We start from the raw sequence: 22,290 nt of genomic DNA on the forward strand, positions 1-22,290 counted from the left end.
GAGATTGCAGGGTAGTGCAGCCTGGCTGGGGCGGGAAACAGTCACTGGGATCTTTGGGATCTTTGAGAGTTTAAAAGCCCCACTTGGAGCTCCTCCTCTGCATTTCAAGATGTACTCTTTTAGCTCCTGCCGCCGCCGCCGCCGCCGCCACCGCCGCCGACCACCATGCCTCAGGCTTGCCATGGTGGACTCCCATCCCTCTGAAACTGGAGGCCCGAATCAACTCTCTTCCTTTAATTGCCTTTGTTTGGTCACGGTACTTCATCACAGCAACAACCAAGTAACTAATACAGAGGTCAAGAGCCCCAAAAAGGAGCCTGAAGTGCACGGAGAAGTCTGCAGGGCCTGTTCCTACCCGGGAATCACTGTGCCAGTCACCAGGAGGAGACCTGAGCGCCTATCACACAGAATAGCAGCAGCCCCGCATCTGAATCCAGATGGAGAACAGCTGGGGTGCTGACTTGGGTCTGGGAGAGGCAACGATGGCGCAATGTCAACTCTTCCCCAACTGCAACCCCACGGCATTCTGGTGAGAACCCCAAGTCAGCCAGAGGCACTGACCAGAAGACGACGGACAGGCGGCCACGACAGCATCAGGCTCCGCCACCACCCTGCTTCCAAGCCTTCAGGGACAGTGGGTAAAGAGCTGACACTACCACGACCTGGAAAAAGTTAAGATTTCTGAATAAATAAAGCTCCAGCGGGGGGTAAGTTTCCATCATGACCAGTTCGTCTGGAAGACATTAAAGGCCTTCCCATCAGCAGTGATGCATGCCCAGCTGATAGGGAGTCATCCACACTCTTCTCATGTGTTCAGGCCTTGTCCACCCCTCAATCCACCTCTAGAGGGTCCTTCTCTACAAGAGAACTATGCCAGTCTTGGGGAGTCAAAGCTGCTGGTCCCTGCAGATGCCCTGGAGGCTAGAAATCTGCAAGTACAACCCCAAGTGGCTGCGATGGCTAATACTGAATACTGCTGCTTCCCAGTCCTGGGACAAGTGGGACAAGTAATCAGGACCAGCATGAGCCCTTTCTCCACTGGGTTTACCCTCCCCCATTTCAGTAACTGGGGCTCTGGTTACCTGTGAGACCAGAGAGTAAGCTGAAAAATGAAGACGCCACACCTAGTCTTGCCGAGGGCAGACGAAGGCCTCTGTAAAAGCTCAGAAGGGAGAAAGTGGACTCAAAGCAATGAAATCAGGGAAACAGACAGGAAACCTGGCTAAGCCTGAACCACACCGAGGCCTCCCAGCAGTACCAGAATGCTTTCCACAGGAAGGGACCGATTCCTTTTTGTCCCCGATGTGGATTTTCTTAGAAATAACCAGACTCCCTACAAGTTGCCCCAGAAGAGCATTGAGGCCATCAACCGGCTCTGGAAACCCCCGTGACCTAGGTTTGCTCTGGGTAAGGCCTTCCAGAAATTTCTCAGGGAGCCTGACATCTAGGGACCAATCATTCACGTTCAACCAATACCACCAATGCTCTAAAAACAATTCCAAGCAAGACTCTGAAAAATACAAGAAAGGGCCAGAGAGACGGCTTAGTGGCTACTCTTCCAGAGGATCTGGGTTCAAGTCCCAGCACATACATGTTGCCTCACAACAGTCTATAATTCCAGTCCCAGGAGGTCTGACACCCTCTTCTGACCAACAGGTACGCATGTGGTGCTCAGACATACACACAGGCAAAATATCCATGTACATAAAATTTTTTAAAAAATGGGAAAAAGTTTATTTTAATTAAAAAGTATTTCAACTAACCTTACAATAAACCTCTACAAGCCTTAGTCAATCTATCTCAATTTATCTCACAATTCTGAATTTCACTCTGGATAATGGAGAGTTAAGTAAGTGCCTTTATCTTCTGGTCTGTTGTCCAAAGCCCCCAGGCCAGGGAGGAGGGGAGAAAACCTCTAAGTCACCTGCTTCTTCCTGGCTGTCCCCTCAAGGGTCAGCAGAGCTGCCGCCGCCTGGCATTGTAGTCAGAAAAGAATGTGGGGAGATAAAAGCAGACTAACCCTCGCCCCTCCCATTGCCAGGATTAGCAAGCAGCTGCCTAAGGACCCCCGGCCCCCCTTCCCCTAACACCCAGAAGCTGGGGGCAGCCTGGGCCTCCAGCAGGAGTATCTGCCAACTGCTCCTCACCCCCACCCTGCAAACTGCTCTGCCCAGGCCCGACAGATGTAGCTGCTATTCACTGCGCCCAAGGCAGGACAAAGCTGCCCCAGAAACACAAAGCAAAGGGCTCCAGGCAGGGCCACCTTTAAGAGAAGCCACCTGCCGGATCCCTCTTCCACCAGGCCTGCCCCCAGAGCACGCATGCGCACACACAGACACGCTACACATGCACACCCAAGCACAGCTTTTTCAAATCTCTCTAACAGGTGCTGGCTCAGGTCAGGTGACTGTCTCTGAATCTCTGGGCAGTCCTCTCAGAAAAGGAGTATTGTGTTGTTACTTCTCAGATAGTATGCTGATCACTAATCATACATTAGAGAGGGGAGAGAGCGTGAGAAGGTCCTTTATGTCCAAATCACACAGTGTAACAGCTTCCGTTAGTGAGACCTTCGCAGGCCCTTTCATGTGGCAACACACACACATTTAGACCGTCCCCCACCTTTGTGGTGTCACAGAACACTTCAGGATTGGCGTCAGAGCTTGGAGAAATGACAGCCCCTTCCTTCAGGGTCACCCAACCTCCAGATTAGCTCTTCCATCACCTGGCGTGGAGAAGAATCACCTTGCTTGTATGTTTCTCCTATGAGCTTTGGCAAGAGGAAAGCAACAGGAAGAAGAATGCACACACACTGCTATTCGGGTCCAGTGGTGATGGAACTCCTCCCGGGACCGGAAGAAACCAGTAAGAGGGGCAGAACTTGCACATCACTCAAAGCCAACTCTGCCTATGAATCAACTGTGCACATGCCACAGGAAATAAGGCCATGCCCCCCAAGAGTCAGCTAGTTTTTTTGTGTGTTTTTTTTAAGTATTTATTCATTTGCATTGGTATTTTTCCTGCATGCTATATCTGTATGAGGGCACTGGATGCCCTGGAACTGGAGTTGCAAACAGTTGTGATCCGCTGGGAAACAAACCTTGGTCCTCCATAAGAACAGTGACCTTAACCACTGAGCCATCTCTCCAGGCCTGAGCCAACTAGTTTTCTTTTCTTAAGGAGTCTTCCCTGCCCCTACCCTCACCAACTATCTTACACTGTCTGTCAGAGTCCCCGGGTTGCTGCCCTCAAGGTACACACCTATGTTGGTAAGTCATCAACACAGTAACCATTACACATGACCTAGGGGAGCTCAGCCATCAGCACCCGACTCCAGCAGAAAAACCTGAATGGAGCAGGAGGAAGACCCACAGACCTTGACAGCGAGGGATTCCTGGGTACTCTGGCCCAACTTTCCTATCAAGAGCCAGATAAATCATGGCACACAGGCAGTGACACACTTTCTGACATCACACAGATCCTCATAAATTTCATATTCCAATTACACATCTCAGATTTTCTTTCAAATCTGAAAACAGCATACCTTACTCCTCAAGGAAAACTATTTGTTAAATAGATCCCAACTTTGGGTAGGAAGAACACAGCACCTGGATCAGCACCTGTACCTTGGGATGAACTTACAGAAAATCAGCCTCTAGCCATCTCTTGGCCTTCTTGGGGTGTGGACTTTCTACATTGTTCACAATGAAGCTGACCTTGAAAGGTATCACCAATGATCTGTGTGGTTGAGTACAAACAGATGCACGCATGAGCTGTGCGCGCAGGCAACACACACACACACACACACACACACACACACACACACACACACACACGGTGGGGAGAGCAGAGCATTCTCAAACACTCCCCAACACACAGGAAGCCTCTCACAAGCTAGCTGCTCTTCTCTGAAAGTTGAAACTATTCCTGGCACATGCGTTTCTCAGAACACCTTTGTCAGAGTTGCTGGTTGTGGTTAGTGTCTGGGCACTATCAAGGGGCTGGGGAATTCCTCCAGCTCTGTGCGTCCTGGAAGGGAGGAAGCCCTGCGTTAATCCTCCCTCCCAGCTCAGATGCATCAGAAGAAAAAGAAAAAAAACTCATGAGGGATCACCAAGCAGTACTGAAGGAGTGCTATTTAAAAATAAAAATACTGGGCTGGAGAGATGGCTCAGCTGCTCTTCCAGAGCCTAGGTTTAATTCCCAGCACCCAAATGACGCTCAGAACCACCTGTAACTCCAGTTCCAGGGAATCTGACACTCACAGGCACATAAAATAATAATATAACAACATGTTATATAATAATAAACAATGATAAAAATTTTAAAATAAAAATACTTTCATGTGCTTTATACCTTAGGATAGATGTCTGAGTTTATTCCTGCCTCTCTCTCCAAATTCTCTTCTTGCCCACTCAGCAAAATCAATACAACCTGGGAGACACTGGACTTGAGTGACTGCTGACAGCCTTTCTCGGAAACACTCGCCCACTCCCCAAGCATCCCCAGCCCAGACAGCAAAATCAAGTCCCTGCCAGCTCCTTCCAACACCCGCCAGACCCCTTCCCTCTACTCTTCCCAAGGCTATGGGAATCGTGGGCTCCACCCATTCCTGCTGTCACTGTTGCTGGGCAGGGCTTTCTCAGCAGTAGCTGCCGCTGAAGCTGGTGCTTAAAGACTCGATTTAAAACGCTTTATTGTTTAAATACCAGTTTGCCTCTGAGGCAGACAAGCCTCAGATGCTGCTTGCTAATTATCAGCCCTCCCCACAGCGCTCTTCCACTGGAGCTGAGGGTGAGCCAAGGGCTCCAGCTCTCCCGAGAGTCTCCTCAAAATCCCCAAAACAAAAAGGCAAAACTACGGGTCCACTCCTGCCATACCACTGCACCTTGAAGAGCTCTGGGCCCTGGGCCTGCATGTGGGAATACCAAACGACGAGCCACACTACTTGTCGTCCTGGAGCTGAGCTAGCGGAGAGGAAGTGGAGGTAACAGCAATTAGGGTTTGTGCAACCATGCAGATCAACTGCCACTGGTCCATCCACAGCTGGTTTTCCTGGAATGGTAGAACGTGGGCAGGTGAGATCTTCTATGAGTCTCCGAGGATGACTAAAACCCCAGCAAAAAGGATGCAGAAGGATGAGCGTATGGAAGGTGTCGAGAGAGAAAAAAAGGGGTGTCTACATATGCAGCAGAGAAGGGAGTAATGCCTGAAGAGGGAGGGTGACGAGATCAAACCCGACATGCCTGCATACCAGATTTAGAGGTATATGCTTAGGACGTGGGGGGGGGGGGGTCTACTGAAGCTCTCTAAACAGTAGCCATCAGATGGCTGAGTCCCTCAAGGTCTCCGAAGGAAGCAGATGGGCATCCTAGAGGGCATGTGCCAACCACACAGAGCAGCAGGAGGACACAGTGAGAGGGAAAAGGTACCCGCAGCCATGCGAGGTCCTTCCAGGCGTCCAGACCTCTGCTCAGTCTCTCAACCAGGCCTAACAGCCAAAGGATCCTGGGAATGGTGCTGCTTCTCCGCATCTCCCCAGAACCCCTGGCTACTGAGGCTCCCTGAAAATGTGCCTGGCAGGGTCCACACTACAGCATTCTTGCCTGTCTGCTGAGACTAAACACAAGGCATGAAGTCACGAGTTTTGCCATGGGTCTGAAGAAGATAAAGTGTACCAAAGGATTGTTACTCAACAAAGCTATAACATTTTTTTTTTTAACATGAAAGCTTTCCTTAAGAAAGAGTAAAGCTCCTGTCACTAAAGAATTTAAAAATAGACTAGACAGATGCCAGACTTGGCCAATTCTGACTAAAAATACACGTTCCTAGTCAGGAAGGCGGATGATATAGAACAATATATAATGATATCCGTATGGAAATGCTATCATATAGGCTGGCAAGATGGCTGAGCACGGAAAAGCATTTGCCGTGCGAGGCTGATGACCAGACTTCAATCCCGAGAATCTATGCCAAGATGGAAGAAGAGAATCAATCCTACAAGGGGAACCTCTGACCTCTGACATGCGCACCACAGAACATGTGCACGCAGACATACATTCCCACAATAAAAATTGAAGTTTTCTTTAAAAAGAAAATGCTAGAATGAAACCCATCTCTGCAAGCTAACTTTAAAAGATACTCTCTTTGGAATACCTCCACTGCAAAGTCTAGGACTCCATAAAACACAGGACAACTACAGAAAGCTACACCTTCACATGCTAACCCCATGTGAGTCTGATGGTCAGTTTGGGTTATGGGCCACAAGGCTACATGAGCATCTCCATGATGGGATGCTGCCTGAAACAGACAAACGAAATGCTTTGAAAAGACCTTTTTCTAATGATTGCCTTTGAGTTGTTCTTCCCCAGTCCCCTCCAAGTTTAGCTGATCTGGACCAGAATGGCTATCTCCATTGAGAAGATGTTCTCTCCCTTGAGCTGCATACTACAGTGGCCACCAGCCAACCACTGGGCACTGGAGACCTAGGCAGGGCTTCCTTCACTGCAATTGAAATAACTACATGTGAGAACATGAGAGCGGTTCTCATATTGGCCCCAAGCCTCCTGCTCCTCTCCAGCCGGAAGACAGGGCAGTTAACTCCAAAGAAAACAGCAAGACAGGAGAAGCCTTGTGTTTCCAGTACCTGAAGCACCACCAGGGAACAGAGAGCCGGAACAAAGTCTCTCACCCACAGAGCTTTACCTTTCTCTGCCTGGACCAACAATTAACACAGGCAGCTTACACCTGCCCTGGGCGATCAACATCTTCCGGCAAGGAGACTCATTCCCAAGAATGAGCCAGAACATCCTTAGAAGACTAAAGCTGGAGTCTCAAAGCTGGATTGTACTGGAATTTGGGGCTATGCTGAAGAACAGAAGGCCAAGACAAAGAAAAGTAATCCGACTAAAGAAATGCAGGAAGGCAGTTAAGTTCCACGACGTTTCCAAACCTCACAAAGTTTTCATTCTGAAAATATATCATCTCTACATTTCCAAACACAACTAACTGGATTCCTGCCCAGCTCCGGCCCAGAGGCCAAAATCAGACGTGACCCAAACTCCACATTAACATGAGTAATTGTTCCAGTTTTGATCTCTGCCTCACAGACAAGGCTTCTGCCTAAATACACAGTCCAAATCTACCAAGAAGGTGCTTGTCTGAGTTGAGAAACAAAAGCTGCGTCAACCTTGTGTCATGCCACATGAACGCAGGCCCAGGAAGAGCGCTGGCTGGGCACCTATTCAAACAGCCCTCAACATCCAGGGAGCCCAGCACCCTCCCAAGCATGTGTCAGAGAGCAGACACATGGAGAGCTGCAGACAGGCACCTGCTCAGGATCCCCGGTCCAAGTCATGGCTACCTCCCTCTCTAGAGACACAGCCAGCCTGCTCCAAGGACAGCCTCTTGAGGAGAAGGACAGAAAGTGTAGCTGGGACCAAGTCCTAAAAAGACTACATAAGAAAAGGGGAGGGGGGCAGACAACAAACCGTCCAAGACTACACACTTGTTTGTTTTTTTTTTTTTTAAGTTTACTGGAAGATGGGTTTTTTCCTTCTTACTCTATAAAAAGAAAAAGAAAATGTTGCAATTTCCTTCGTCACAGCACACGCTTAGGGAAAAAAAAAAAAAGGAGGCCTAAGCCATTGCTCCACTTTCTCAACGGCTAACGGACAGACCTTCCTTCCCCAGCCCAGCCCTGCCCTCTCCTTGACAGGAAGCCAGAAGCCGGGTGGCGGGGCTGGCAATGAAGGATGGGGAGTACTCTGAGGCCCCGGGGGGGGGGGAACAAACCATTGCTGCAACTTCAGCCCCACACTCCTCTCCAGCTCTTTAGAAGAGTCCTTTAGGAAACCTTCTCTCCTTGGTCAAACAAAAGGCAGCAGCCCGCAGTCCCACCCACTTCGATACAGGCCAGCTGCGGGCTAGAGTTCTGCCCGTACCCTCCACAGACGGTCTCAGGTGTGTGGCCATGGGGTGCGGGCTGCACCACGCAGTGATCCCACCTCTACCCGCCCCGTCTTGGGGAGCCCACCCATGAGTCTCTGTGATCCCACCTCTACCCGCCCTGTCTTGGGGAGCCCACCCATGTGTCTCTGTGATCCCACCTCTACCCGCCCCGTCTTGGGGAGCCCACCCATGAGTCTCTGTGATCCCACCTCTACCCGCCCCGTCTTGGGGAGTCCACCCATGTGTCTCTGTGATCCCACCTCTACCTGCCCTGTCTTGGGGAGCCCACCCATGTGTCTCTGTGATCCCACCTCTACCCGCCCGTCTTGGGGAGCCCACCCATGAGTCTCTGTGATCCCACCTCTACTCGCCCCGTCTTGGGGAGCCCACCCATGTGTCTCTGTGATCCCACTCTACCCTCCCCGTCTTGGGGAGCCCACCCATGAGTCTCTGTGATCCCACCTCTACCCGCCCCATCTTGGGGAGCCCACCCATGTGTCTCTGTGATCCTACCTCTACCTGCCCTGTCTTGGGAAGCCCACCCATGAGTCTCTGTATTCTTTACTGGCCACCTGTGGCTCTTTCTCTGCTACTTATATAGCACCAGCTCCCGGAGGCTTTCCATTGATCTATTAATAAAACTCAGTACCAGACCAGAGGAGGTTCTAGACTAGAGTGCAGACTGGAGTAGCCATGCGTGTTTTCATTCATTTTATACATTTTGTATAAAACTGTAAGCTCCCAGCTGGGTGGTGGTGGTACATGCCTTTAATCCCAGCACTCAGGAGGCGAAAGAAGACAAAACTCCGAGTTCGAGGCCACCCTGGTTACAGCAAGTTACAGGATGGCCAGGGCTACACAGAGAAACCTTGTCTTGAAAAACAACAACAACAAAAACAAACAAACAAGGCCTACTATTCTTACCACTGTAGCAATTTGTGAAAAAAAAAAAAAGCATTTCATAAATATGAAAAATAAAACATTAGGTGCTAGGTCACCTATGTTCTGAATTATAATGGGACCATGGAAGAACTACTCGGAGACAGTACTGTGAACTACAAAAAGACCAGGTTTCAAGTCAGGCATTCTCAGAGCCCAGCAAGGTCGCCCACACTTGGTAGAAGAGGGTGTTATCAGGCAGAAGGAGTAGCCGAGGCCAGAAGCTACAGGTGATGAAAAGTCAGCTCAAGCAATATAGTGAAACCCTGTCTCACAAAGGAAAAAGAAGCCGCCTCGGCTCTTCCTCCTGCCTGACATACCTCTTCGACCAAGTGTGTCTGGTGTTCACCCAGAGTCACCTTTCCTAACCTGCCAGGTAAAACTAGAACCACACACACACACACAGGAAGAGGGGGACGGGGACAGAGACTGACTCCTGGCATTTCAGAGCCTCTTCCCGTTTTATTTTCTCCTTTGTACCTGTTACCATCTACAAGTTGTATCATCTAATTACTGTGTTGTCTTCCCCTACAGGAACACAAGCCCTCTGCAGATGAGATTGAGTTTTGTCTGCTTTATAAGCTGATATGTTTACAGAACCGAAAATAACGCTTAGCACTTGGTGTTCAATAACTGCTAATGAATTAATTACTCTGAACATGTTTCATCTTCTGTAGAAAAGACTTTTACTTTGCAGTATCACTGCAAGGACTAACACGGTGCACACAGCATCAGCTGCATGCCTCATCCACTGCACCCACACCACTGCAAGGACTAACATGGGTGCACTCAGCATCAGCTGCATGCCTCATCCACTGCACCCACACCACTGCAAGGACTAATACAGGTGCACACAGCATCTGCTGCATGCCTCATCCACTGCACCCACACCACTGCAAGGACTAACACAGGTGCACACAGCATCAGCTGCATGCCTCATCCACTGCACCTATCCACTGCAAGGACCAACATGGGTGCACACAGCATCCATCAGCTGCATGCCTCACCCACTGCACCCATCCACTGCAAAGACTAATACAGGTGCACACAGCATCCATCAGCTGCATGCCTCATCCACTGCACCTATCCACTGCAAGGACTAACACAGGTACACACAGCATCAGCTGCATGCCTCACCCACTGCAAGGACTAACCAGGGTGCAAACAGCATCAGCTGCATGCCTCATCCATCACATCTGTTCCATAAGAACTTGTTTGTTATTAATTCAAGAGACCTGGGAGCAGCTGAGCTTCCAACAGAGGTCTGAATCACAGAAGGGTACTGTATGAATCAAAGCCAGCATGTGGCTCTACAAAAGTCATTCTTAGCACTGCTAATTTTCTTATTGCTTCCATCTTATGGAGGTGGGGGGTAAGACACACACATGCTACAACACACACGTGGGTCCTGAGGATCAAACTCAGGTCAGGCTTGGCAGCAGGGTACCCGGTGAGCCATCTTACCAAACCTAATTAATTTCCTTAAGTAGCAAGTCATTCTGAATCTGCGGGGTTCGGGATGAAGGATACCGCAGTAAAGCAAATCCTGCTTAGCAATTCAGGGTCTAGCCCACACTGCTAAAACAACAAGAACAAATAAACACTCCAAGCCTCCGACTTTCTCCGTCTCACACAGCAGAGACTCCGGGGGGGGGGGGGGGGGGGGACCCAAGGGGATGACAATGACTACTTTCCCATTCCAGGCTAATCCAGCCATCTGGGCACCCTGATGGCCAGTCAGCAGGGAAAACAGGAGGCATCGTGGGGGAAAACAAACATTTACAAACACTGGGTGAGTGAGTAAAAATACTGCAGCCAAGGAGGATAAAATAACACTGGCCCACAAAAACGGAGAAAAACCTGGTGGAGGATGGCTCCTGTACAGCACCTCCCCTTGGAGCCAGGTGACCCTCCTCTCCCCAGCATGGTCAGCATGGAAAACTGAAGGAGAGGCATTCGGTGCACAAGCTTTGCTAATCAAATCTGAGCCTTCTGCCTTACCAACGGAGAAACTGAGGGAAGTCCAAACATGGCCCAGAGCTGGAAACCAGGTTGCCCAGGTCCTCTTTCCTATGCAAGCTGCTGGACATGGGAGATAAGTGGCCCCATGAGCCTGAGAGCTCTGACCTCAGACCCGGCAATCTGACGCTCGAAACTGGTCTGCCTTGCAACACACAGGCACAAGGCCAGCAGACAGAAACAGCAGCCTGTATCTATGCCCACTGTGGGTCCAGAGCTGGCCAAGAACTGGAGGAGAGCTGGCACACTCCACATGACAGGAGGGTCTCCTTCAAGGGAGGAAAATGGGGGGGGGGTCTAGAGCAGGGAAGGGGGGAGAGAGAAGCATTAATTACGTTAATGAGAATTACATGAACAGAAACACACGGTACCTCCTCGAGTCAGCCCTGAGTGGATGGAGCAGCTGTCGGGAGACAGGGCAGGGACACACACTGACAGGGAGGGTTTTACTACAGCCCTAGCTACACCCCAGGGCCCAGCCAGCACTGTCCCGCTCTGAGGGCTATCCTACCGTGCATCCAATCCTGAACTTTTGGTTTTAATGAGAGCATCAAGTCACGGTGTTGAGATAAGAAGCCATGGTTGGTGAGGGGTCCATGGGTAAAGGTGTTTGCTGACAAACCTGATAATTTAAGTTCACCCCAAAGAACCCATAAGGTGGAAGAAGACCCGCCCACACACACATGCATGAACTCCCACAAAATAAACATCATAATGTACTTTATAAATTTTCTAAAAAGAAAAAAGATAATACAAGAAAGAAACAAAGACGGAAGTTTCCAAGGAATTAACCATCTAGTCTAATACTGAACCAAGTATCTTGCCCATGGAGAAATGCACTTAAGAAGTACAGTAACAGGGAAGGTAATGGTCTCTTGGGTTTGACAGGTTACATTTTTTCCTACTTCCTTTTGGGGGGAGGAAGAGGTAAGAAAGACTTCCAGGGATTGAACCCAGGGCCCTATGCATACATGTTAAGCACATGCTCTGCTACTGTGCTATGCCTCCGCTTCGGGACTCATTTGGACCTGAAGACTTGAGCCTTTGTGGGGACAGAAAAAGCTGATGTAGTTAGAATGGGAAGGAGGGGGCAAGGAAGACACAGAGAGATGGACGATGCAAAGGAATGGGAATGTGGCAGAAAACAAGTCAACATTCCAACGTGGGGGAGGGGTGGTCATGACCAGACCTGGGCGTCATCTGGCTAGATCACTATAATTAGCAGGCAGAAGCAACCCAATGGGGGAGCTACAGGATCAGAGCTGGGCTTCAGGCAAACTGATCCCCAGAGCACACCAAGGAGCGGAAGGGAAAGACCTCCAGTCCACTGCTGACTGAGTTACTGTCCCCCATCCGCATCTTCTCTCTCTATTGCTTCCTTTTCTACTTACGCCTCCACTCGCTCTTACTTTCTTTCCTGAATCTGAGCCATGGTAATCAAGTCCACGACGTGAGGGGAATGTGAGATCCAGGAGAGGGATCTAGAAAGCTGCCACTCCTCTAACAGCACAGAAGGAGGAAGGAGAGGGGAGGAAGCCGCTGAGCATCCCTGGCCAGCTCTGTGAGACAGCATGGATGCTTGTAATCCTAAGAGGAGGGCACCACAAAGTTTTCCACAGGAAGAAGCAGTAACAGAAAGACTATGATACAGTGTGCTCTCTCTCACTGTGGCCCTTGGCCTGCCAGTGGCCTAGATGCCAATAGTGAGGCGGGGAAAGGCATGAGATACCCCCTTGCTAGCCTAGCCTCTCCAACACCAGGGCAAGAGTGGCTTCCACCAGTCTGCCCGCATTCCTAGGATGCTCTGAGTTCCTTCCACCACTCATGGTCCTGGCCATCCTCCAATCCCCCACAGCATACCCTGCTCTCCAGAAGTCGGCCATGGCAAGCAATCAGCAGGTTCCACCTTCAGTCTCTTTCAGAGCCTGCTCCCTACAAGTCTACTAGCTTTCTCCTAAGAATCAGAGGCCAAGGAAGAAGGCTTCAGTGAGAAAGCGAGAACGCATGCTATTCTGAGGACAGGGGCCCCTTCTGTCACAGTTAAAAATAAACTCTTAGCAACTACACCCAACTCCTCCAGCCAGAGGCCAACGGGCCATGGCTGATAAATTGTGTAGGACAAATGAAGTCCTGAGGACAGAGAACAGAGGACGACAGTCAGTGAAACGTGGTCCAGGTGGTTAACTCCATGGAGGCTGAGGACTCCCCAAGTCCTACTTCTTGGCTCCTATCACTCAGCCCACATACCCCTGCCCCCCAAATACACCTTAATTCCAGGAAAAAGACACAGAACATGGACCTGAGCGCTGCCTTGTACCAACACCTGTCCAGGGACTGGAACAAATGCCAGGCAGACATCAAGGAGATCTCCTGCGCAGACTCTCCAGCTAAGAGACATTCCATGTACAGCTTCCTCACTTTGCTCCACAGAACCCCAGCAGTTAGAGAGAGAGGCTGCACCTCCATGGACACCATCGACGCCTCTGCCACCACAGTGGGAGGGTAAAGGCCTTCTGTTGTTTGTACCCTTTCTAGGTGGCTGAGCTAGGAGGCCCTGAAGGGCCTTGGCCCAACTCAGCAAGGAGGTACTCGGAAAGCCAGGGCCCAGTACTCCTGGAAGTCAATATAATGAGGTCATACTTCAGGATGTGGTAACATGAGGCCCCACACCGTGGGGTGGAGAGTGTAACTTAGGAGTAGGGCAAGAGGACAAAGGGGCAGCACACCCAGTCCCAGGCCAGGGCAGGCACAGGGGGCAGATTCATACCCACTGGCGAGAGCCAGAGGTAAACAGAGCCGAAGGCCTAACCATCTAAAAACCTGCTCACCTCCTCTGTCTGGCCCTCCCCTGCCTGGGGAATGAGCAGGCCAGCTCCTCGCAGCCTTTGTCTAAGATGCCTGCAGAAGCCCCAGCCAGGACTCATCACTTAGCACTCCAGACAGAGATTTGACCCGAACCACCCACCAAGCTCAGGCTGGAAGGGGAGAGGGCACAGGTGAAAAATGAGACAAACCTTTGAGTGTGTGGCAAGAGGACCTGGGACGGACACCAGGGTCTGGCTCGGAAGAGAGAAGCGCAGCAGCGGCGCGTTTATTTTTAGACACTAGGACAGGGGGGCTAGGTATCAGTCCTGGGCCCAAGGCAGGAGGCCAGGCTGTGAACGGTCAGTATGGCCTGGGGGGCTCCTAGTAACAACAGCATACTCACAATGCCCGTGCAGGGACCAACTCAATCACCTGCCACAAAGAACAGGGAGGTGAGGAGCTCCAGGGGAGAGGCAGGAGTCCGCACACAAGAGTCCTCTGGGTTCCCTCCTTCCCTTTGCTTCAGTCAGAGAAAGACCCCTCTTGGAGGTAAACTAGAAGAGAGGCATCAGCGCACAGCTCCCTCCTGTCCACCTTACACGGACGGCCATGGAGCTGTCGTCACCTGCAGTCACCATGCTCACCTCCCAGATGAGTCCAACCGACACGAGTCGGGAGACGCCTGAAGACGCCTGAAGACATCCCTCAAGAAGAAGATGCCCTTTCATATGACCCTTCTGGGAAGCTCAAGTTCCCAGTGGAATCAACATGCAGCTTTTCTCATCTTGAAGGAGAACATCCCATACAAATAGAGGTTGACCTTGAGGCTACGTCCCAGGCTCCACCACCTCCCAGCTGGCATGCGGAGGTGTTTACTGGACCACAGAATAAAGTCTCCAAGAACACGACAAAGCCAGAGGCCAAGCCCAACCTCATGGTCACTCCTCCTCCAAAAACAGCAGGCCAGCCTGGCACACACGATCCCACCATGCATGCCGAACCACTGCTCTTGCCTGGCACAGACAGGAAGGAGAGGAAAGGCAGTCTCCCCCAGATGTGCCCCTCCACTGGCTTCCTTAAACCCTCACACAGAAATCCTCACATCCTCATCAACTCTGGGAACCAGCCCCCATCTACAGGCTCAGAACAGCACTTTGCCCATCAGGGAGCCTGGAAGGATTAAAAGGTACTCCTTCGAGTGAATGGAAACTCATGCCAAGACAAAGGCTGGCTAGCAGGAATATTGTGACTACAAGTCAGCCATACTTACCCCCAAGTCAGATGCCTCAATGTAGGGCACAGCCTTCACAACCAATCACAGTGGCCTCCAAAGGCCCCTCGGACTTCAAATGGCAGAGAGTCTGGCCAGGGCCCCATCTCCACCTTGTACGGCCACTCCACTAAGATTCTTCTAATTTCAAGGCAGGAGCTAGCGTAGCCCATCCTCTCTGCTGGGCAGCCGGCTGAAATACTTTCTATGCTTTCATATGGGAAAAGAGCAGCCGGTCAGTAAAGACTGTTAGCTGGCTGGACATCTTACACCCATCCAATGGGCATCCACACTGGCCCAGGTACTGCTGACCATGCAGAACTAGTCAGCATCTGTCTTACCCTTGGCCTCGGGCCTCCTGCATGGCCTCGTCTACCACCCCACACTACCAGCGTTTGCCTAGTGACGGCTAGAGGCCGACTCTCGGATGTAGGCAGCTGGACACTGGAAGGTGAACAACATACTCAGAGTCACACAGTTAGCAAGGCATTTGAGAGTTTAGGGTTGTTTTTTGTTGCTATTACTGCTTAGTTCAGTTTTTTTCTTTTTTTAATCTAGCATATAATCCCTACAAACAGGCCCATCTGTTTATTAATATTTGAACTTATGTCTGAGCCTCAGAATAGTAACTGTCAGTCTTAAAGATCCTAAGGGGGATCAGTCTAATCTAATGATTAGAAAAGACACTTCAGTCTTACTGGTACGCGTACTATCTAGCTCTTCTGACATGGCCTTCTTTTCTTACCAATGCCCCCATTTACAAGGGGAGCCATGTGAAAAGCTACTTGTGAGGAGACCAGGGACCTGAGTTTGAGGATCACAGGTCTTCAGTACCAGCGCCACTCCTGCTGATAACCAGCAGTCTAAGAAACCTACGCCGAGAGCAGGGTTCCACTGCATATGGCCCTGCTGCCCACAAGCAAGCAAGACGCTGGAACACACCACTGAGCCTTTCCGAGCAGCCCAGCCTCTTCCTCGGCGGGATGGAGGAGGTGACAAAGGACCAAGGGTGTCCACTACTACTCAACTCTCAAGAGGAGATGCAGTCCCTACAAACAACTCTGCCCGGTCCACTCCCCTCCACCCAAGGCACAGAGCACACAAAAGGCTTGGGGGGAGGGGGGAGGGAGAATGAGACCTCAACATGACCCTTCGGAGGGTGCAGAGGAGGCAGGCCAGTGTGGGCTGCTGTGCCAAAAAAAACCCAAGGGGAGCCATGATTCCAAGCAAAGCAGGTCTGCTCTGCATGTCAAAACTACACAGCCCTAGGTGCTGCCGCCTCCCCCCTTAGCTGGCATGCCCTCTGACACAGGCCCTCACATCTTGCTTTCAGTGGGTAACAGGAGCTTGACTCTGCCTCCAGACTAGGATTTGGCTCCTGATGCCATTCTGATGCCTGCTCTGCTGGTAACACCCCCTTGTCTTCCCCACCACAGACACCCATGCCTTCATCCCCCTGTCTTTCCACCAGACACCCATGCCTTCATCCCCCCTGTCTTCCCCACCACAGACACCCATGCCTTCATCCTCCTTGTCTTTCCCACCAGAGACACCCATGCCTTCATCCCCCTTGTCTTCCCCACCAGAGACACCCATGCCTTCATCCTCCTCCCAAAAGAGAGCACTGTTTACCAGATACCCACCAATATGTGACCCTGAGGCCCTACAATGGCTTGTCCTCACCCCTCCTTTCAGCCACCTAACATATACATATATATATACATATATGTATATGTATATGTATATATACATATATATACATATATGTATATGTATATATACATATACATATACATATACATATACATATACATATACATATACATATATGTTTTTCAAGACAGGGTTTCTCTGTGTAGCTTTGGTGCCTGTCCTGGATCTCACTCTGTAGACCAGGCTGACCTCAAACTCACTGAGATCCACCTGCCTCTGCCTCCCAAGTGCTGGGATTAAAGGTGTGTGCTACCACCGCCCGGCTCACCTAACCATATTTTAACTATAGAGTTTTCAAATTCTGTGAAAGCCCAGAATTCACAAATGAAAAAGGACCATGAACTAACCTACTTCTAATCCTACATCAGAGAGGCCCAGAGTCCTGCTGCAGTAGAGAGAGAGGTCACGACCATACCAGGATGACGTGCCTGGAGTCTACTTCCAAAAGTGGGAAATGTTCTCGGAAGGCAGAAATTCAACCCTTCCATCCAAAAGTCCACGAACCCCAACTTCAATGAGGCCTAGCCTTTCTTTAGAACATCCACAAGTCCTCCCGACTCAAAAAAAAAAAAAGCTGATTTGACCCAACCAAAGGTGGGTAAGTTCAGTCCTGATCTTCCGGCCCACCGCTCCTGACCGACTTGGTCTCCTGCTCGTCCCCTCGGCTCTAGCTGCAGCCAGCGTCATGACTTCTGGCGGACCCACTCATTCCTCCGAGGCCCAGCGAGTCCCCACGGCCACCAGCCAAGGCTTCCCTTGGCATCATCAATCCTCACAGACGTCCCTCTTTCAGAACCCTCTATTCCTGGTCACACAATTCAGCCCCCAGGCCAGGAGAGTCCGGCAGACTTCTCCGCAAGGATGGCAGAAATGGATCCTTTCGGCATGCACACTGCGGCTGCCGGCTGCACCGGTCACTTGGCTGGATGCCTTCGTGTCGGCTCCCTTTACTACTAACACACACACACACACACACACACACACACACACACACACACACACACACAGAGTGACTGCCACACTGACAATGCTGCCCTAGACGACACGGGTCAATCCTGCCTTCTCCAAATAGGTTTCCTGACCCCCCACATTTTACAGGGCACTAATGCCGCCCCCCTCTGTCCTAATAAACGTATGGTGACTGCTCCACAAACTGCCAACGACCTGGAACCAAACTGGGTGGCATGATCACGAGACTTTCCTCACCTCATGTGGCCATCCAGCAAACGTCAAACCGAGATACTGCCCCCCTGCCAGGCACGCTATCAGTCATCTCCCCAGTGAGGACACAGAATGAGGACATGGCCTGTCCAGGGGGGCAGGGCAGGCGAGGGTGCCGGTATTACCCTTCAACCATGTCCAGGCCAACTGTGAGAGGGTCTAATCTCCTCATCGGGATACCAAGAGCAGCTACGTCACCGTGGCACCTGACTGACCTCGTGAGGGGGGCACACTGGAGAAAGGGAAGGATCTACAGGCCCTTGCTTCCTCTAGTCTATGCAATGGAAAGATAAACAGAGATAAGTTACGACAACATTCCCTACTTTGTAAAGCAATAACACGCTTCACCTAATCAGCATTGAACAGCAGAGCGGGACAATAGTACGGGCTTTAATTAAATTTGTTCAGCTAATACCTAAGCGTCACCATGATACAGTGAAGCCAAACACGGCCAAGTGACCACGGGGAATACAGCCAACTCATACACAAATGGACGGAGGCTAGGTGTCCCTAGCAAAGAAGTAACAGATTCTCCAAAGAATAATAAATAGTATTTCTATCACAAACTCCCTAATTGGGGAGGGGGTGGTGGTGGGGAACAGCCTTGTTACAGATCCAAAACCTGTGGAGCTGCTGGCATGGTTTAGACGCTGCCTCTCCAACTTTAGTAATTGCAGCTGGAAGGTGACATACACCCACCAATGTCCTCTGACCAATAGGTCAGAGCCGCTCTTCAGGCTCAAGGCACTCCGAAACAGCAACCAGCTGCATGCCTGTCAACACCACTACAGTTACAAGTAGAGAAGGGTCCAAGACTGGCAAACAGAAGAACTGAGCTCAGTCCCTGCCTCTGTCAAGTGAACAGCAAGAGTTACCACTTGCCTTAGGCAAGTTATGCCTGCATTCTGGGCCTTGGTTTTCTCATCTACAAAATGAATGTGTTGATGGCAATGCCCTCTCCACTGGCTTCTCACTGACTGGAAGTGTATGCATGACTCAGAAGGATGATGAAGCCAGGTGACAGCACCCACCAAGGGCATCTAAACATCAGCTTCCCAAAGAGGATAAAGCAAGCAGCTGGACCAGGTGGGCCCTTTATTTATTTTTACTTTATGTGTATGGGTGTTTTGGCTGCACGTATGTATGTGCAGCAAGCATATAAACATGAACACAGAAGACAGAAGAGGGTGTCCAAATCCCTGGAACTGGAGTTACAGACAGTTCTCTATATGAGCAGTAAATGCTCCTAACTGCTAAGCCATCTCTGGATCATTTTTAAAGCTCTGGTTTTTCTTACGAGTACAAAGAGCGGAGACTATGAACAGCCTTCATTTCCCATCCTATCTTGGGGCTACAAGACAGCAGCCTTCCAAAACCCCACGAGAGCCAGGCTGCAGGGCCACACTAGGCTGAGTCCCTCGGCATGGGCTCAGTACACTCTACAGAGCACAGGTCTCATCTTCTCTTAGCATCCAAAGGGTCATCACCGCAGCCTGTTCTACTATATCTTCTGCCCTTGCTGTCACATAAAAAGGCTCCTTATTTCGAAATCATTTCACTATTCAGCGCCTAAAGTTTTTAAAGTATAAAATGTAGAAATCTCAGTGGTGCGTGTCACTGAAACGGGATGCCTTTTAACCAGATTCCCCACGGCTGTGATGATGTCTTAGCCAATATTTGGGTAGGAAAGTGCTGCTCCAAACAGCTTGGCTCCCCTCCTTCCTCTGTTATTAAATCTTAACACATAGATGTATGAGAAATCTGCAAACCTAACAGTTGAGTCAGCTTCTAAGATCTAGGAGCAGGCTGCCTGTCAAAACAGACTCCGTCTTCCGTCTTCACCCACTTCTGACTAGAGAAAGGATAAGCATGAGGATTATTTAATATGCTGCTAGGGTTTTTCCTTTCAAAACTATTCAAAGGAGAAACACACACACACACACACACACACACACACACACACACACACCTCTAGTGTTAATTATACTAGAAATCTGAATTGACAGCCCAGGATGGTGTGTGTGTGTTTAAGGAGAACAGGAAGGAAGAAGGGTTTTTGTTGAAAAGTCTTTATATTGTGTTCCTACTATCCAAAAGAATGAACAGCCAGTGTCCCCAGCCTGCTGATCAGTAAAGGCAGATGGCATCTCAGAGGAGGGAGAAGTCTTTCCCGGAAAGAACATCTGTCACGTCCTCAACAATACAGTTAACTGTGGTCAAACTGTTCACTTACCTCCAGTCCCCAAGGTCAGAGCCACATCAACCCAATCAAGTCTTTTCCTCACTTAGCTACTAAGATGGATAGAAAGAAAAGTGAAGAAGAGTACAAATACTGTAGTATTCCAGGCAGGGATGAGAGTTCCTCCCCAACACTCAACACCAAGCTACAACCAAGGTCCTGCAGCAAGAGCTTATAGCTTTGTTTATTTTTAAATCTGATGTTGAGGATGAAAATAGCAAGAACATTACCATAGAAACTAGACTTACTTGCTCCCTACAAAGTACCAGGGCTACAGTCCAGTTGACGGTACAAGACAACAGTCTCACCCATAACTCGTGTAGTATATAATAGCTGGAAACAAAGCAAGCTGTGTGGGCTGAAAGGAAAGAGAAAAATATAACACAGGAAGTAGTCCGCTCCTCCAATCATTGAGACACCCCAAGGGAAAGAAACCTGACAAGTGACCTTTAGAGATATGGTGTAACTTGAAACGCTTGGGAGAAGAAAACTTTGTGGTGACCCTGAATGACAGACCTTTTGAAATCTCCACTCTCCGATACCAAAGAAACAGAGAGAGACGCAGAAGGAGACAGCTCGACCTAGAGAGATTAGGAGTGCGTTTCCCAAACACAAGAGTAAGGTTTCCTGCCTCGAGTCGCCAGCCACCAAGACCAAAGTAGGCTTTGCAGAACCAGCCCTGGGCCGAGCCTGGCTTACAGATAAGGTTTCCTACGGTGCATGGAGCAATGGAAACAGCGCGGCGCAGACTGCCTGCCCGGCAGCGCAGGCCAGGCGCTGGCGGTTCCAGACAATCGCGGGGCACGGAGGCGGGGTCCCCCAGTCTCCAGCGCCGCGCCGGCGCGCCCCACCACTGCGCGCCGACCTCGTGAGGCCAGCGAGAGCGAAGTCACTTTCCGGCTCCCAAATAAGGAGCAGGGTTAAAGTAAAGCTCCGAGAGCGAACTTCTCCAAACCGACCCACCAACCAGCTCAATGAGTAAAGGGCCTTTTGTGCCCGCAGAAAGGAAGGAGGGAGGGAGGATGGGGTCACCGTGTCCTCGGCGCCGGGTGAAGCGAGTAGAGGCCGTCCCGGGCGGACCCAAGCGTGGCCACCGGCTGGATCCCACTCACACCCCAACATGGCAGTCCCCGTGAGTCCCCTCGGGTCCCGGCCACTCGCGGGGTGACCGGAAGCTGCACCGGATCCCAGCGTGTTCCACGGCGGCCCAGACTTTACCTTCAGGGCGAATTTTTGCTGGGTCCTCTTGTCGAAGATCCGCAGCACCTTCCCATTGATGCCCAGGCCCAGCACCTGGCTGGTGACCTTGTAGTCGTCGGTGATGGCGTTCTTTCGGATCTGCAGGCCCGACTTGACGTGGAACTGGGGGAACGGCGGCGGCGGCGGCGGCGGCTGGGCCGGGGCGGGCGGCGGCGGCGGGCTGGGGAAGGGCGCCGGCGGGGTCTGGCCGGGAGAGCCCGACAGCATGGTGCCGGGAGACTCGCGCGCCGAGGCGGGGGCCGCGGCCGCCCCCTCCTCCGGCTCGGGCCCGGGTCCCCGCCACGCCCCGCCCGGCGGCGAAGTTTGCTCCGGGCTGGAGCCGGCTGCCCCGCCCCGGCCCGGCTCCAGGCTCGGCGGGTCGCGGGGCCCCGTGGGTCCCGCTGTGCGCCGCGGGCGCCCACCAGCCCTGCTCCCTCCCCCCGGAGACGTGCGCTCCGGGGAACGCGGGACGGCGGGGCCCGGCCGGGGGGGAATCGCCGCGCCGAGAAGTAGCAGCCCGGGGGCGGCGGCCGCGTCACAGGCTGCTCGGCGTCCTGGGCTAGTCCTTAAAGGGGAGGATCGAGGGTGGGGCTTGGGGGGGGGAGGCGTGGGCATGGGGGAGGGGTGGGCCTTAAAGGGGAGGATGTCCAGCGGCGGGAGAGCAATGGGACCTGGTTGGCCGGGACTGCTAGCGGGCGGTCAGGGAGAGAGCAGGGAGAAATCCTCGTTCTTAACCAGGGCCAGGCAAAGGGAAGGGGGAAGCGCAACAGAAAAGCAGCAGGATAATTCCAACAAAATCTGTAGTTCCCCAGCTGCTCGGATCTAGAAGATAGGTCATCGGAGAATTTGGAGAGGGGGCTCTATTTTGAAAGAAACCGGTGATTGGTAAAAATTTACC

At 51.3% G+C, this 22,290-nt stretch overlaps 1 protein-coding gene across 1 annotated transcript in view; it reads right to left on the reverse strand.

The window, feature by feature from the left end:
- Window positions 1–21,924, reverse strand: part of Mapkapk2 (MAPK activated protein kinase 2) — a 44,305-nt gene extending 22,381 nt beyond the window's left edge. The window contains exon 1 of the mRNA XM_006995330.4: window positions 21,372–21,924. Coding sequence (XP_006995392.3) covers window positions 21,372–21,620 — 249 coding nt within the window. The 5' untranslated portion in view covers window positions 21,621–21,924. The remainder of the gene's footprint in view (window positions 1–21,371) is intronic.
- Window positions 21,925–22,290: the final 366 nt, after the last annotated feature.

This window comes from Peromyscus maniculatus, chromosome 11 (assembly GCF_049852395.1).
Source record: "Peromyscus maniculatus bairdii isolate BWxNUB_F1_BW_parent chromosome 11, HU_Pman_BW_mat_3.1, whole genome shotgun sequence".
NCBI classification, from domain to species: Eukaryota; Metazoa; Chordata; class Mammalia; order Rodentia; family Cricetidae; genus Peromyscus; species Peromyscus maniculatus.